The sequence below is a fragment of the Talpa europaea genome (assembly GCF_964194135.1).
Source record: "Talpa europaea genome assembly, chromosome: 12".
In the NCBI taxonomy this organism is placed as follows: domain Eukaryota; kingdom Metazoa; phylum Chordata; class Mammalia; order Eulipotyphla; family Talpidae; genus Talpa; species Talpa europaea.
In genome coordinates, this window is record NC_140079.1 from 42,025,894 (window position 1) to 42,042,823 (window position 16,930).

At 43.1% G+C, this 16,930-nt stretch overlaps 1 protein-coding gene across 1 annotated transcript; it reads left to right on the plus strand.

Moving 5' to 3' along the window:
* Positions 1 to 1,127: 1,127 nt before the first annotated feature.
* CLEC17A (C-type lectin domain containing 17A) lies at positions 1,128 to 16,430 on the plus strand (the record flags this gene model as incomplete). The annotated part of the gene is made up of 11 exons (XM_084249985.1): positions 1,128 to 1,181; positions 2,067 to 2,232; positions 4,293 to 4,325; positions 4,408 to 4,458; positions 4,542 to 4,580; positions 5,672 to 5,809; positions 5,895 to 5,957; positions 6,746 to 6,841; positions 7,018 to 7,169; positions 11,571 to 11,680; positions 16,298 to 16,430. The coding sequence occupies 11 exons, from the start codon at positions 1,128 to 1,130 to the stop codon at positions 16,428 to 16,430; spliced, it is 1,035 nt and encodes a 344-aa protein (XP_084106111.1).
* Between the last annotated feature and the right edge of the window lie 500 nt (positions 16,431 to 16,930).

A 16,930-nucleotide genomic window follows, 5' to 3' on the forward strand; every position in this document is an offset into this window, starting at 1 on the left:
TGCCACAAATTTAATGACTTAAAACAACAGAAATAAATTTTCATTCAGTTCTGGAGGCCAGAAGTTCAACATTAATTTATGTGGCCCAAATCATAGATCAGCAGCCATCTCTGGAGGCCCTGGTGGGAGAGTTTATTTTCTTGTTTCTTCCAGCTTCCAAACTGCATTCCTTGGATATTGGCTCCTTCCTGCATCTTTAAAGCCACAGCATAGTGTCTAGGTTTAGTGGTCACATTGCCACCCCTTTCTGCATCAGGCGTCCCTCTGCCTTACTCTTAAGGGAACATCTGTGATTGCTCTTAGGACTCAATTGGATAATCCAGGATAATATTTCCATTTTAAGATCTTTAACTTAATCACACCTGAACACTTTCATCACAGAAGTTCATGTTTCCAGGTTCTGGAGATGAAGATGCAGTAAATTACTCAGCCCACTGCAGGGTAGGAGGATATATTAGGGGACCCTTTCTTTGGGAAGAAATGGGAAAACAAGATATGGGTGGGTGATAAAGAGATGTATGACTGCATGAGCTTCCTGCATGTCCATGAGGGTTCAGTGCAGGAGATGGAAGCTGATTCAGGGACTTAGAACCAAAAGAGAACAAATACTGGGAGCCAGGGACTTAGGAAATGATTAGGAGAAGGGGTATTGGTCAAAGGTACAAACTCTCATTTGTAACATAAATAAATACTAGGGATTTTATGTAAAATGTGATGACTACAGTTAACACAGCTGCAGGGTATATTTGAAAGTTGTTTAGAGAGTGGATTCCGAGTGTTCTTGTCTCAAGGAAAAATCATTTTTCCTTATTCTTTTTGTTTTTGTATCTACATGAGATGGTGGATTTTAGTTAAACTTATTGTGATAAAATCACATTGTCATATGTGCAAGTCAACAGATTTTGATCTATATTTTTTAAGTTCATGCTGATTATTTTGGATATAGGGCCATGGTAGTCATCCAGCCTTAAGATGGTCATTGATCACCCCTATATCTTGATATTCACCCCTTTTTATAGTTTCTACCCATGATAACTCAGAGACCTGTTCATTGACATATAGCATATAGTGACAATCATAGTTGTGACTTGTGAAGCGAAATCATAAAAGACATTGTGATTTCCACCATGTTGTCAGGACACTCAGTCAGCCCTTTGGAGATTCCTCCTATCAATGACCATGTGAGGGTGCCATCTTGAATCCTCTAACCCCAGCCTGGCCTTCAGATGTTCTAGACAACATCTTGATTGCTGCCATATGAGACACAGCACACCAGAACCATCCAGCCAAGCTGTTCTTGAATTTGTGAACAATAGTCACTGTGAGATAACAACTACTCATTGTTGTTCTGAGTCTCCAAGTTTTGGGATGATTTGTTATGCAACCATGGATAACTCAACCACTGTCCTAGCATTTCACTGTGGAATGTGAATTAGCATGTACCACTTTAAGATCTTGTTACAAAAATGACCACCTCCAGGAGACCTTCCTGATCACTTCTCTACATTATCCCTCATCCTACTCCATTGCCCTGTTTTATTTTTCAAAAATAATATTTAATCACTATCAGAAATAAATTAACAAAACAAATGATAGTGTTAAATACTTATTTCTTTACTGGTTTATTGTCTCTCCTGTCTTGATGGAAAGTTCCATGAAGGAAGGAATTTATTCACCTTTCACCCAGGGTGTGGTGCCCTATAAGAACTCAAATGCAGGGACTGTTGTTGCAATTTCTATGCATGAATATATACTGAGGAGAAAGTTAAATGTGTGTGTGTGTGTGTGTGTGTGTGTGTGTGTGTGTCTAGGGTCTGGGGATCCCCTCAAGTTGGATTTGCAAATTCTTGACGTTTAAAGAAAAAAGGAAGTGAGAGATGCCCAAACACCTAAGCACAAAGGACAGGGCCAGAAGCTACCAAGCTCTGGTTGTACATCCTCAGGCTCCTGAGACAGCAGAAGCCATGGGCACAATGTACACTAATTCTCCGCCTTGGGAACTGCCAGGTATGACCCTAGTTAGGCATGGGCCAGAATGGGAGTGAGTGGGAGTGAGCGGGACCCAGGTTACAGCACTCCCACGCTGGGGCTGGAAACCAGGGCCTGAGGGACAGAGGAGGGAGCAGATTGGGCTCTCACTTGCTTTTCCTCTGGAAGGGGTCAGAGAGGATGATGACGGTGATGATTATGAGAACACGGCCCCACCTTACAAGGACCTTCCTCCCAAGCCAGGTAAGAGGACTTCTCAGAGTCACATATCTTCTGAAGAGATATGTGACTTGTGGGTGAAGAGGGTAAAGCAGGGCTCCCAGAGCGTATTAGCAGGACACTGTAGGCACACAGCCAGCCAGTGTACCCAGTCCATGCCAGGCACCAGTATCCAAGGGCACAGTATATTGTACCCCTGAGGATCTCTCAGTCCAGTGGGGCCAGCAGTTATGGGCACAGCCTTCGGGGGTGACTAGGTGTGAGAGTAGAGGAAACAGAGAATGGGGAAATATAAAGGGAAGTTGAGGGCTCTGTTTGCAATGGTAGGGGGATTGTGGTCAGAGGACTGAACATTGAATGTGACATGAGGGGTAAGGAATTCATTAAGAAAAGAAACCTCAAGAAGAATTGTTGGTCACAAATCCCCTGAGGTAAGACTGCTCACATTTGAGAAACTGAATGGAATTTTGGCCCCCCACCTCCTCACATCCACACCTAGGGCCCAGATTTGCCTCTGCTCTTAGGTCATTAGGCATGGCCCAGGACTCAATAAGAGTCTAAGTGGATATGAAAGTGGAGGTATTGTCCTTACCTTTAATTTAATTTAATTTTTTAAAGATTTATTTATTTATGCACACAAGAGCTGGGGTACAGGCCAGAGATGCGGGGGAGGGGGTGGTGTGAGAGGATTCACCAGAGACAGAGTGGGAAACAGAACAGGCAGACTGACCAAAGTACACTGCTGAGGGGAGCATGGGTGAGTCAGGAGAGGTCTGCTGCGCAATGTGGGTTGCTACCTGGCTGTCTGGGGATTGAACTTGTGCTGCAGAGGCTGCGAATTGCTTCATAGTGAGGTACTTAACCCCTTGTGCCACCAGGGAGGCCCATTTTTACCTTTTATTTTAATGTGTCTTGGTGTTTGCCTCATTTGTGTTTATCTCATTTGGAACTTTCTGGATTTCCAGGATGTCTTTTTTTTCCCCCTCAGATTAGGGAAATTTTGAGAAACTGAATGGAACTTTGGAACTTCTTCAAATAAGTTTTCTTCCCTTTTCTCTCTCTCTTGTCATTCTGGAACCTCTATAAAATTAATGTTAGACTACTTAAAATAAATGGCATAGGGATATAATGGACAGAATGTTCACTTGAATTAATAATACTGTATTACATATTTGAAAGTTACTAAGAGAGTTAATCTTAAAAGTCATCATCACAAGAAAAAATTATAATTAAAAGTGGAGATTGTGGTGATTCCCCCAAGTCTACTCCCAGAGGGGAACTTGAGGCTGACAGTGTGGCCCTGATGTGGGATGGAGTGCTATGTCTCCCACTTCTGAATCCAGAGTGAGGACAGACTAGGAGGTCCCAGGGCACCCAGGGGCACAGCTTGAAGTAGGGCAAGAATTTGGCTCTGTGTTTGACCAGTGATCTCTAACTCCAGCCCAGTCCCAATATGATTCTCAAATCCAACTCTACGATCAACCCCATCTCCATCTTCAGGATTACCCATTCCCCAAACTTAGCCTCTTCCCATCTCCAAACAAATCTCCATCTCCACCCCCACTTTCATTTCCAAACTCAATGCCATTAGAATATAACTACAAGCCTCAGAATATAATTACAGTCCAACCTTGACTTATTTCCATTTTCCAAACTCAACCCAACCTGAACTTGTCCTGCCCAAACACAGATATACTCAATTTTTCATCCCTACCATATGCTGAATCACCCATTTCCACCACTAACTTCAAATAATCTTCAACCCCATTTTCATCTCAATTTAAACCATCATCTGAACCCTAATCTTGACTCTGTCCCATCCTGTAACTCAACTGTGTTTGCTCAGAATAGAAATATTTCCCAAAAAGTGGGACTTCCATTTTAAAACTGGGAAAGTCCAGGTGATCCCAAATGGTTAGATGATCTATCTTAACCCTGTCCCCATTCCTAACCCAATTTCATTCTTAAATCTGACCCCATCTCCATCCTCTAATCATTCATTGCAATCTCAATCCTGTTTCCATCATGACCTTGAATCTGGTTTCACCTCAGACCACCTCTAACTCTGAGCTTCTCCTCTCCAGGTTCGATGGCTCCACCAAGGCCTCCGAGGGCAGGTGAGCTGGGGCTGGGGGTACAGGAGACCCAGTGCTGGCTTTTCCCTGCTCTGGGCCTGAGTAACCATTTCTCCCTCCTCAGAAAAGAAAATAGAGAACCCCCCACTTCCCTGCAAGCCCCCAAAGAGCACAGGTGAGAACCTAGGACAGAGAACTTCCTGTTGACCTGACTGAAGCCCGGCTCTGCATGACCATTGTCTTTATGACCCTTTCCAGGTCTGAATGTCACCTCTGTCATCAGCACATCTCAGCTGGGTAAGCAGTTGAAGAAGACATTTAGGGAGCTGAGAGGGGACCCCTGGAATTCCTCCTTCCAGTCTTCCAATTCTGACCAGAGAACAAAGCAGGAGGGATGAGTGGGGGGTTATTGGATCTTGGAAGTCAGTCTTTCTGCAGCTTCTGAATGAATCTCTCTCTTCTGTCCCAGGCATTGATCTGGAGCATCCTCCCTTTCAGCAACGCCCTGTCAGTAAGTTCTCATGTCCTCTAGATGCGCCCTTCTCTCCCTTCTCATAGTGGCCAGAGTATTTGAGTCAGACCTATAGATCCAGACGGAGACCCTGGTTGAGAGAAGCCTCTCATTTTAGAAGCTACTCCTTCCTGAGTGCAGACCACACCCCCTGGGAGCCAGGGTGTCTGCTGGGCACTCTTCAGGCCCCACTTCCTTCTTGTATAATGGACAAGAAACATTTTGTATCCAGATGCAAGGGTCCACAGCCTTTCTGGAATGGGAGCAGCTAGAGCAGGGATTGCTGGGGAGTAGAAGACAAATGCATCAGAGATATTAAGAGCAGAGATGGGTTCAAGTCATGTATGACTCACTTGAATCCTTAGTTTACTTATTTACATCTACACCCTAAGGGTATAGATCTAATAAGATAATGAAGACACAATACGGTACTTGGCACACATTAAGTGCTCCAAAATGTTCTGTGATTCCTCATACTTGCTGTCCCTTGCTGACTCTATCTGGTGATATAGTAATGACCACAGTCCTTTGTCCTCTGCTCACTCTTTTTTTTTTTTCCAAAGATTTATTTATTTATGCATACAAGAACTGGTGTACAGGTCAGAAGAGCGGGGGGTGAGAGGATTCATCAGAGACAGAGTGGGCAACAGAACAGGCAGACTCACTGAAATACACTGCTGAGCGGAGCAGCAGGCATGTCAGGAGAGGTCTGCTGTGCCACGTGGGTAGCTCCCTGGCCTGCCGGGGATCGAACTCATGCTACAGAGGCTGTGGACAGCTTCACAGTGCTGTGCTTAACCCCTTGTACCACCAGGGAGGCCCAACACTGCTCACTCTTAGAAACACCAGTGTCACTCTCTCTACCCTGTCCTTCCAGCAACCCCAGTGCCCTGGCTGAACCAGAAGTCCCGAGGCTCCTGGTACTACCAGGAGGAGAGACTGATGTGTTTGTGTCTGCTGGTGGTGATTTCACTGTTACTGGGCTGCACTGCTCTGGTTGTGACCCTGATTAAATGTGCGTAGGGTGAGGATGGGGAAAGGGCAGACCCTGGGGGTAGGGCTTGGGAGGATCAGGGCTCAAGCTGGACTCTTCTTCATAGACCAGGAGGTAGTGGAAGAACTAAGGATGTTAACCTTTGAGCAGATGGCATGGCGAGCAAATGGTGAGTGCTTTCATTCATTCCTCCATACCATGCATATTGAGCATCAATGTGATCCTCAACTCAACTCCAAGACTAACTCTAACTACATCTTCACCAGGCATCACTGTGTGGGTTCTGGGCTAGGGAGTGAGTGGTTAGAATGGTGAACACATCAACTATAGATCCAGTCCCTGTTCCTGTGGAGTGTATGTGTATGTGTGTGTGTGTGTGTGTGTGTGAGTGTGTAACCTCCTGTGTCCAGTATGGCAACCATGACTCACTGTGATTGTTGAGCATTTGAAATAGGGTCATTCTGGGCTGAGATGTGCTGTAAATGTAAAATACCCAAAGACTTGCTGCAAAAACTAATGTAAAATATCTCAATAATAGTAATAATAATTTTAATATTGACTACATATTGCAATAATATTTTTAATATATTGGGATAAATAAAAAATATTTGAGGGCCTCCCCTGGTGGTGCAGCGGTTGAGCACTGGGCTGCGAGGCTGCCGGCAGCCTCTGCAGCGCTGGTTCGTTCCCTGGCTGCCAGCGAGGGTCCCACAAAAAAAAAAAAAGAATTAATTTTACCTATTACATTACATTACATTAAAAATTCAAAAATAAAAGTCTTCTGAGTCACTCTAGGATTCCATGTAGGCCCTGAGCATGTGGCTTCTGGGCACTAACAGTAGAACATGGTACAGAGGGGTGCACAGTTTTTGCTTTTCTTTGTCTGCAGTCAGTGGTGGGTGGGTGATTAGGTGGGAATTCTGGGTCTTTAATCTTCAAGCTCATCCTTGCTGACAGTGACTGGCATGGAGGGGCTTGCTGGAATGAGGAAGGACATTGATCATTTAAGAGATGGCACCAACCAGTCCCTGACAGAACTTCAGAATTTATTAGGTGAGTGGGACTTGGGCATCATAAAGCTGGCTCTCAAATCCTGGGAGCAATTCTCAATGTAAACTATTTGAATGGTGCCCCCAGAGTTGAACAGTCCATAGCACAATTGTACATGGCACCCCATATTCATGGCCCTGGCTTTGGGGCCCACTGATAACATTCTATCTTGTCCCCAGGCTGTACCAGGGTCACCTGCCCTGATGGCTGGCTCCCCTTTGAGGGCAAATGTTACTACTTCTCCCAAGTCACCAAGTCATGGGAGGAAGCCCGGAAGTTCTGCCAGGAGAATTACTCTCATTTGGTCATCATCAGTAGCTTTGCTGAACAGGTGAGCTGTCCCTTCCTTAAGAACCATCAAGGTCAATCTGCCTCTCCTCTAGGATTTTACAGTCTTCCCTGGCTTGGAATGACAGAAACTGGAATTACCTTTGAGTTACTAAAACTTTTTTTGAATCTTTCTAAAAATATATTTTTGTGTGTGGAAGAACTGGGATGAAGACCAGAGATGTGGGGGTGGGGAGAGAGGATTCATCAGCGACAGAGTGGGAAGCAGAACAGGCGGATCTACTGAAATACACTGGTGAGGGGAGCAGCGGGTGAGACAGGAGAGGTCTGCTGTGCCATGTGGGTCAACTCCCTGGCTGGGGATCAAACTGTAGTGGTGATAGTGTTGAGACTTAACCCCTAGGCCACCAGGGAGCCCACTAAAACTTTCAACAGCAAGGTTAAGAGGGTATTCTCTGCTTGACTTCAAATCCTGATTGCGTTTACTTTTCCTCTCCAGGTCTGTCTTCTCTCTAATATGGAGATATGATAATTGCTCTCTCCAGGCTGAATTTCAGACATCTTCTATACATTAACATAATCCTCACAACATTCCTATACATTGGTGTATGAGTCAGGAGATAAAGTACTTCATACCTTAATGGTAAAAGCATGAGGCAAATCATACCGGAATCTTAAAGCTTCCATTCACTTGTACTTACAAAGCAAGTCATGTGGGCACTCCTGTGCTTTAAAGTGCTAGGGAAATGGTTTCACCCTGTCTATCTAAGGGAGAAGTGGAATATTCTCGAATAACTTGAATGGCTTAATACTATAGAGTTAATTAGTAAAACCATATGCAAACACTATATATCATTTGTACTTAACAGAAAAGGAAACTGAGGCACATTTCATCTAAGAACCTTGCCTGTGGTCACTCACAGTAAGGGTCAGAGTTGGGACTTGAGTTCAGGTAGCTGGTTTCAAATCCATAAACCTCACACTACTATTTAATTAAGTTTTGTGTGGTTTATCTTTTTCCTATTCTTTTACTTTTAACCTTTCTACACCATTAATTTTACCATTTATTTATTTATTTAGTGAAATGCTGTTGTTTTACATCCTTGTTAAGTTTTTGATAGTATAGGCTTTCCTCCCTTAGCACACCATTTTTTTTTTTTTTAAAGATTTGTTTATTTATTTATACAAGCACTGGGTACAGTCAGAAGCCCAGAGGGTGAGAGAATTCACCAGAGCCAGAGCGGGGAGCAGAGCAGGTAGAAGGACCTAAGTACATTGCTGAGGGGAGCAGTGGGCGGGGAGCAGCCGGCTTTTCAACCCAGCACTGAACCGCTGCGCCACCTGGGAGGCCCCACACACCATTATTTTTAAAGTGGATTTTTGTAGGTAGCATATGGGTTTTATTTAAAAAAAATTAAAATGACAATCTTTGACTTTTAATTGGTGTTTTTTAGACCATTATGTTTGAAACGATTATTGATTTTTTTTAAAGATTTATTTATTTATTTATGTATTTATTTATTTATACAAGCACTGGGTACAGTCAGAAGCGCAGGAGGGTGAGAGAATTCACCAGAGTCAGAGCAGGGAGCAGAACAGGCAGAAGGACCGAAGTACACTGCTGAGGGGAGCAGCGGGCGGCAGGAGAGGTCTGCACACCATGTGGGACCCTCCTCCGGTGGCTGGGGAGCAGCCGGGGATCGAACCGGCGCTGCAGAGGCTGCGGGCAGCTTCGCAACCCAGCGCTCAACCGCTGCGCCACCGGGGAGGCCCTGAAACGATTATTGATTTAGTCTTGCATCTTATTATTTTTCCGTGTATGCCTCCTTTGTTTTTAAAATTCTTCTCAACATACCATTTGTATGAGGAGCTAGCATAGAAAGGTTTAGGGATTATTCAATTAAATAATGTAAGTTGGGGCAGGTATCAATCATACTTCGTAAGCTTAGATGCACAAGGAATAGAACTTCATTTGCTTAAAAAGAAACACCTTATTCTGTTTTTCTTTTGATTTCCTGCTATTTTATACTAGGGTGGGGGGACATTTAATACTAGTCAGTTGGGATCCTCCATTTTTTCATCTGTATGAGAACATTTTATGTGGGGTCAAGGTAGGGGAGAGCACATGTCTGATCCTTGATGTCTTTGCTTCAAGCTGGTGTCCACTGGACAAGTTATTTTACTCCTCTCTGCCTTAATTTCCTCATCTACAAAATGGGGGTGATAATATTTGCTTTAGGGGTCACAATGACAAAGAAGATCATCTGTACATTACTTAATTATTAATTCATTAACCAGTATTTTCTGGCCTCCAACTAGTGTGCTAGACACTTTTCCAAGTCCTGGGGATTCAGTGATTGCCAAGACAGAGGAGAGCCATGTTTTCAAGCTGCTATCTGGCAGATAGCAGGTGCTCTCTAAATCTTAGCTGTTCTTCTAGTTACTGGTCTATGGTTCTCAATTTTCTCCCTAACATGGATTATATGATAATGGAGATATCAGTGATTGGGGGGATCATTCCTTTAGCCTGTCAGCAAGGTTCTTGGGTCTGGAAGTTTCTCTATTTCTCCTTCCTGCTGTTCTTGGGCACAAGAGATATTTCTTCTCCTTCTACATTATACTCGGGTGTAAGGGACTCTAATTGGATGTGTCAGGCAGCCCTTTCCTCTTTTTGGTTTCCTCTGACATCTCTCTGGGGCATTACCAGGAACCAGGGTTCAGGTCCCCTCTATTTTTAGTCTCCAAACCCATCTGGTCATTACCTGGGGCTCACCAGGAATGAGAGGCAGAATCCCACTTTCTATGCCCACTACATCTAGATCGTCACAATTTCTTTCCCATTGCTATCTTTTCTCTCTACCTTCTAGGGAATCTTGGTTTTGTAATAAGCTGGGCGAGAGAGGGGTGATTTGCATACAGTAAAACTCTCAGATCCTGAATGTACAGTCAGTGATTTTTGATGCATGTATACACCCAGGTAACTGTCAACCCAATCAAACTTTAGAATGTTTCTACCACACCAGGAATTTCCCTCAGGTCCTTTTTCTAGCCGTCTCTCCACTCTTATCCTAGGCAACTCCTCACCTGGGTTTTCCTATCATAGATCACTTTGCCTGGAGAGGAGCTGTTTCCTAAACTTTTATCTTCGGTCAAAGTCCTTTATTTTTTTCCCAAGAGCTTTTTTTTTTTTTTTTAAATTGAGGTAAATTGAGGTTCAAACCATTGTATAAAGTTTTGGGAATACAGCTTCACCCCTCACCAAGTGTGTATATCACATCACACCCATCACCAAGTCTCCTTACCATCCAGCCCACTCCCTTGACCTGTTCCTCCCCACGTCCTTGGCGCTCCAGGCTCCTCTTGTAACCTTTTTTCCATTGTGAGAATCTAAGGGTATGTTTTTGTTTTGTTTGGTTGTTTGCTTTAATTCTTTATATTTCACATATGAATGAAATCATATGGTGTCTGTGTTTTTCCATATGACTTATTCACTCAGTATGTCAAATTCCATCCATCTTGCAAATGTCAAGATTTCATCTTTTTTTTTGTAGTTGAGTGGTATTCTAGTGTGTGAGTGTGTGTTTGTGTACATTTTTACACACTCATCAATTGTTGGGACTTAGCTTGTCTCCATGTCGGATATTGTGAATAGTGCTGCAATAAATATAGTGGTGCATATATCTTTTCAAATTAGTAATTTCGTATTCTTTGGCTGGAGACCTAAAGTGGAATTTCTGGGTCACATGATAGATCTCCTTTCAATATTTCGAGTAATCTCAGTACTATTTTCCATACAGGCTGCACCAATGTACACTCCCAGCCACGGCGGAAGAGGGTTCCTTTGTCTCCATACCCTTGCCCACACTCACTGTTGTCTTTTTGATACAGGCCAGTCTCACCATGTGGGGTGAAATCTTGTTGTGGTTTTGATTTGCACTTTCCTAATAATAAGCAATGATGACAAATTTTCATGTGCTTATTGAAGTCCTGATTTTTGAAATACAAAAATCCAGAAAGTCCTATTCTTCTTCTATGTTTCCCCTTTTACCTTATTTTTCTGAAGCAGTGAATTCCTTGTCTGCCTGGGGGCTGAGCACAGCAAGTTAGGGCAAAAGTACCAGGGAAACAGAGATATCAGTTGTAATAGTTACAATGCTCCTTAAGTGATAGAATGTTAAATGGCAGGATATCACAGTATTTAGTGAGAGCAGGACAATATTTTTGAGTGCTTTACGAGTGAACTGAATCCTCATAATAACCCTATGAGGAGGTAGCTGCTATTGTCATTCCATTTTACAAATCAGGAAACTGCAGCACCAGGCAGCTCACAGGTGGTGGAAGAAAGTATCAATAGCTTGGCTATTCTTGCTGCCCAAAGCCCAAATGTTTGGCCCAGAGCAGCGGCTTATGTAGGAGGATGACTGAGTGGGGCTTCTACTTGCAGAACTTTGTGGCCAAGGCTCACGGCTCTCCACGGGTGTACTGGCTGGGGCTGAGTGACAGGGGCCAGGAAAAGGACTGGAGGTGGCTGGACGGATCACCTGTCACATTAAGGCAAGTAGGCCGGGCTCAATGGGGTCGTGGCTCCTGTGGGTTCTTGAGCAGCCTAAACTGTCCAGTTCTCTGTAATCCTAGGCTGGGTTGGACCAGGGAGGCACAGGGTTCCCTGGATCTTTAATTTTTCTTTCTTGCAACATCTTGATCTTTTAATACAACTGCCCAAATGTATCAATGTCTAGGCCAAGGTTGGGGAAAAAGAAAACTGAAACAAAGTATGGCCACAGGACTGCAGGAAGATTTTATCCCCCTAACTAAAAAAATTGATTTACAAAGCTACATCAATTTTGGGAGTATACCTTCACAATTTGGTTAATGTGTGTACCACACTCCACACCCATCACCAAAATTCTAATAGCACTCACTATTTTCAAATTCATCCCCTCTACCCATCCCTTCCCCTCCTCCTCTGGTAACCACTATTCTATCCCAGTCTGAGTTATTTTTGTTGTGTTTTGTTAGTTACTTTGCTCTGCTTCTTATATTCCACACATGACAGAAACCATGTTTCTGTCTCTGATTTATTTCCCTTAGCATGATCGCCTCAGGTTTATCCATGTTGAGGCCAGTGGCAAGATTTCATCTATTTTTCTTAATAGCTAAATAGTATTCCATTGAATGTGTATATATAGAGTGTATATGTGTATTGAGTGTGCTCACACAATTTACCCCCTCACCCCTCGCATATCTTCTTTTTCCATTTATCTTCTTATGGGCACTTAAGTTGTTTCTATCTCTTGGCTGCTGTGAATAGTGCTGCAGTGAACCTAGGGATACAAACATCCTTCTGAGTTAGTAATTTTATACTGAAAGAAGAAAATTTTGGTGTGCCAAAAGGATGCAAAGGATCTCATTTTTTTGCACTCTACATACATATATACATTAATTAATTGCATTGTAAAATAATAGGTTTATTAGAAAAAGGAGAAAAAAAGAGGCACCTGCATAGCCATGGGGGGGATAAGAGAGCTGCTCCATTATTATTTTTTGAAGATTTATTTATTTATTATGTAGAGGAACTGGGGTGTAGGCCAGAGGTGCGGGGGTGGGGGGTGAGGGGATTCACCAGAGACAGAGTGGGGAGCAGAATAAGTGGATCTACTGAAATACACTGCTGAGGGGAGCAGTGGGTGAAACAGGAGAGGTCTGCTGCGCCATGTCGGTTAGATCCCTGGTGGGGGATTGAGCTCAGGCCACTGTAGTCATAGTGCTGAGATTTAGCCCCTAGGTCACCAGCGAGGCCCTCCATTATTTTTTATAGAAGTAACATTGCAACATAATATTACATGTTCCAGGTGTGTATCATTATAAATCAACATTCTATCTACTACATTAATTTCATATTAAAAGTCTGATTCTATCCTTCATCATAGGTTTGGCCTCTTTCGCCAGATTTACCCACATCATCTTTTCTTATTAATCCATTTATTTAATCTTCTTAATAATCCTATGTGGAAGTACTGTTTTTCCCCTTCACCTTAAAGATGAGGAAACTGAGGTGTAGAGAGTTTAAGCAGACATGGAAGTTCATACGTCTAACAGTTGACAATGCCAACCTACCTGGGTTCAAAGTCTGTGCCCTTAGAAATTATAATTCATTTTCTCAATGAGTTATATGTATTGGTATTTTAAATAAATATTTACAAATCTTTCCCCATACTGGTTATGTTTTTTCCCCCTAACAGTTATACCAATTTATTCTCTTACCAGTTTAATTACTTTCCCCCCACATGTTCATCAAACTTTTTGAACTTTGTTGGTTTAATTATAGGCAAAATGGAAACTTAATGTAGCATGTTTTAGGTTTAAATTCCACTTTAAGTTATGACCTAAGCCAGAACATGAAATTATTTTATTTTAAAATGGTACCACTCTCAACTTACTCTTCTTGCTCTGAGAAGATAGCCAATGTAGTACCAACTGGTATTTCTCTTATAATGACTGAAATTGGGATCTTTTTATATGTTTGATAGCCAAATGTATTAATCTTTATGCAAATTATCTATTCTCATATTTTTGTGTATTTTTATACCGGGATGTTGGTCTTTTTCTTATTGGTTTCTAGGAGTTCTTTTCAAAATTTTTTTCTTTCCCCCCACCTTCTTTTTTTTTCTTTTTTACATCATTGTTCATTTTTAAACAACATTTGCTTCTCCCCACCCCCTCAGGTGTAGTCTCCATAGTTTCCTTCACCAATTCACCTGTGCACCATCACCTCAGGCCCCTGTGCTCCTCCCACCCTTCCTCCCATCCTTCTCCCTCCTCCTCCCCTGCAGGATGTCTCTGATTTATAATTGTCCATTTTTGCTTTGTTGTGTTTTGTACTGTTATTACTGTTTTTCACTGATGTCTTATTTGGCTCCTCTATATTCCTGCTATAAGTGAAACCATCCAATATTTTTCTTTTTCCTTCTGGCTTATTTCACTGAGCGTAATTCCTTCTAGCTCCATCCACGTTGCTGCGAATGACATGAGTTTATCTTTTTTGATTGCTGAATAATATTCCATTGTGTACATATACCACATCTTCTTGATCCAGTCATCTATTTTTGGGCATTTGGGTTGTTTCCTGGTTAGTGTGTAGGTGTTATTTTGAATCAATGTTTTTGTGTCCTTTGGGTAAATCCCTAGTAGTAGAATTGCTGGGTTGTATGGCAGCTTCTAGGAGTTCTTTTTAAGAGACATTAGTGTCCTTTCCTTTCTGGGAATCTGGTTTTTTAATTTATTTATCTATTTTTTCCTAGTATTTATTTATTTATATGAGAACTGGGGTACAGGCCAGATTCACGGGAGGTTGAGAGTATTCACCAGAGACAGAGTGGGGAACAGAACAGGTAGCCTGACGAAATACACTGCTGAGGGGAGCAGCAGGCAAGATAGGAGAGGTCTGCTGTGCCATGTGGGTTTCTCCCTGGCTGGCCGGGAATCAAATCCGTCCTGCAGAGGCTGTGGACAGCTTCACAGCGCGGTGCTCAACCCGCTGCGCCACCAGGGAAGCCCCCAGAATCTGATTTTTTAAAATTTAAGATTCCTAGGAGGAGGCACAGCTCTGAGTAGAGACTGTGTGGCATGAGGTGGCTGGTGCATCCTCCATCCAGCAGGGGGCATTGGCTGTTAACTCCTCACTAATACTTTCTCCAGAGAGATTTTTTTTTGTTGGATGGAAGTCTGCTCCTTTAGGTTACCACACTCTGGGGTCAGCCCACAGTCGATGACTGGCTAAGAGAAGCCTGAACCCCTTGTCTCAATATGGGATAACCCTCTTGTGCTTCCTATGCTCCAGAGTTCCCTGTGGATCAGGCTGAGGCTGAACCCACATTCTTGTTCAAGTTCATTCCCTGCTCTGTTTGCTTTGCTCACTCCCTCTCTTTTGAGAGCCTCCCTTAATAAATCCAGGTACCTGAATCTCTGAATCAGGCTTTGCTTTAAGGGAAGGTGACCTAAGATGTTATAATACCCTGATGGTTGGGAGGATTGCTGGTGTAAAGGAAGGGTTCTTAGAAGAGGCAGAAACTGACCAGATGCAGGAAACTAATCTAGGAGTGGGGGGCCAGGAATATGCTGATGAACAGATAGCTAGAGCTGAGTTTGGATGACCCAGCTGGGGTGAAGGGGATTATGCAGCATCTTTTGATATTGCTGAGAGACTGAAGCAATGATTCGGGTGGAAGAAACTAGAATCATAAAATCCTTTTCCTTTTTATCCCCTGATATTGTTTAAAGAAATTAGTAAGACTTTTTTTAAATTCTTTTTTTATTTTTTACAACATTGTTAATTTTTTAAAAAAGATTTATTTATTTATACAAGCACTGGGTATAGTCAGAAGCGCAGGAGGGTGAGAGAATTCACCAGAGCCAGAGTGGGGAACAGAACAGGTGGACTGGACTGATGAAATACACTGCTGAGGCGAGCAGCAGACGCAGCAGGAGAGGTCTGTGCGCCATTTGGGACCCTCGCCGGTGGCCAGGGATTGAACCAGCACTGCAGAGGCTGCGGGCAGCTTCGCAGCCCAGCGCTCAACCAGCTGTGCCACCGGGGAGGCCCACAACATTGTTAATTTTTAAACAATATTTGTTTCTTCCCACCCCCTCGGGTATAGTCCTCATAGAGTTTCCTTCAGCAGTGCACCCGTGCACCATCATCTCAGTCCCCTGTACTCCTCCCTGTCTCTCTCTGATCCCTCTCCCTCCTCCTCCCCTGCAGTATGTCTCTGATTTATAATTGTCTGCTTTTGCTTTGTTGTGTTTTGTACTGTTTTTATTTTTTTACACTGATGTAATAGACTTTATTTTTAGGTTTAAAGAAAAAGTGAGCAGAAGATAGAGATTTCCTATATATCTATTCTCCTTCCATACACAGCTTCCTCTTTTATTAACATCTTGCGTCAGTGTGGGCATTTATTACAACTGAAGAACCCATGTGGATACAGTATTATTAACTAAAGTCTGTCACTTACATTACCGTTCACTCCAAGTGTACATTCTATGGATTTTGACAATGCATGATGTCGCATATGTTATTGCAGTATCACATAGAATAGTTGTTTCACTAATCTGAAAATTCCCTGTACTCCACTTATTCATTCTCCCCCACTTACTTTTTCCTTCATCCAGTTTTTGGGAGCCACAGGAACCCAACAACTCCAATGAGGAGGACTGTGGCAGCATGAATAAGGGTGGCACCTGGAATGACCTCTCTTGTGACAAAACTACATATTGGATTTGTGAGCGGAAATGTTCCTGTTGAACCCCAGGCCTTGTGGGGGTCCATATCCAAGCGCACCTAAGAGATGAGAACCTCCTGCCTTTCTGTGGAGGGCCCTGCCTCTCCATGAACTTGCATGGATGTGCCCAGATGGAACCACCAGCCTGGATGAAGCAACTTCCCTGGGTGAGGACTTGGAGACTTGTTCAACTGGATGGTGTCTCAGTCCATTCAGGCTGCTATAAGAGAATACCGTAGATCTGGTGGCTTATAAACAACAAGAAATTGATTTCTTGACTTTCTGGAGGATGGGAAGTCTAAGATCAAGACACAGGGAGATTTAGTGCTTGATGAGACTCTGCTTCCAGGCCCAGTGATGACACCTTCTCACTGTACCCTCATAGGCTGCAAGGGGCTAGGGCTCTCTGGTGTCTCATTTATGAAGGCTCTGATCCCAGAGGGCTCCATCCTAATCACTAATACATCACATTGGGGATTAGTATTTAAAATTTGAATTTTGGGGAGCGGGTGGGACACAAAAT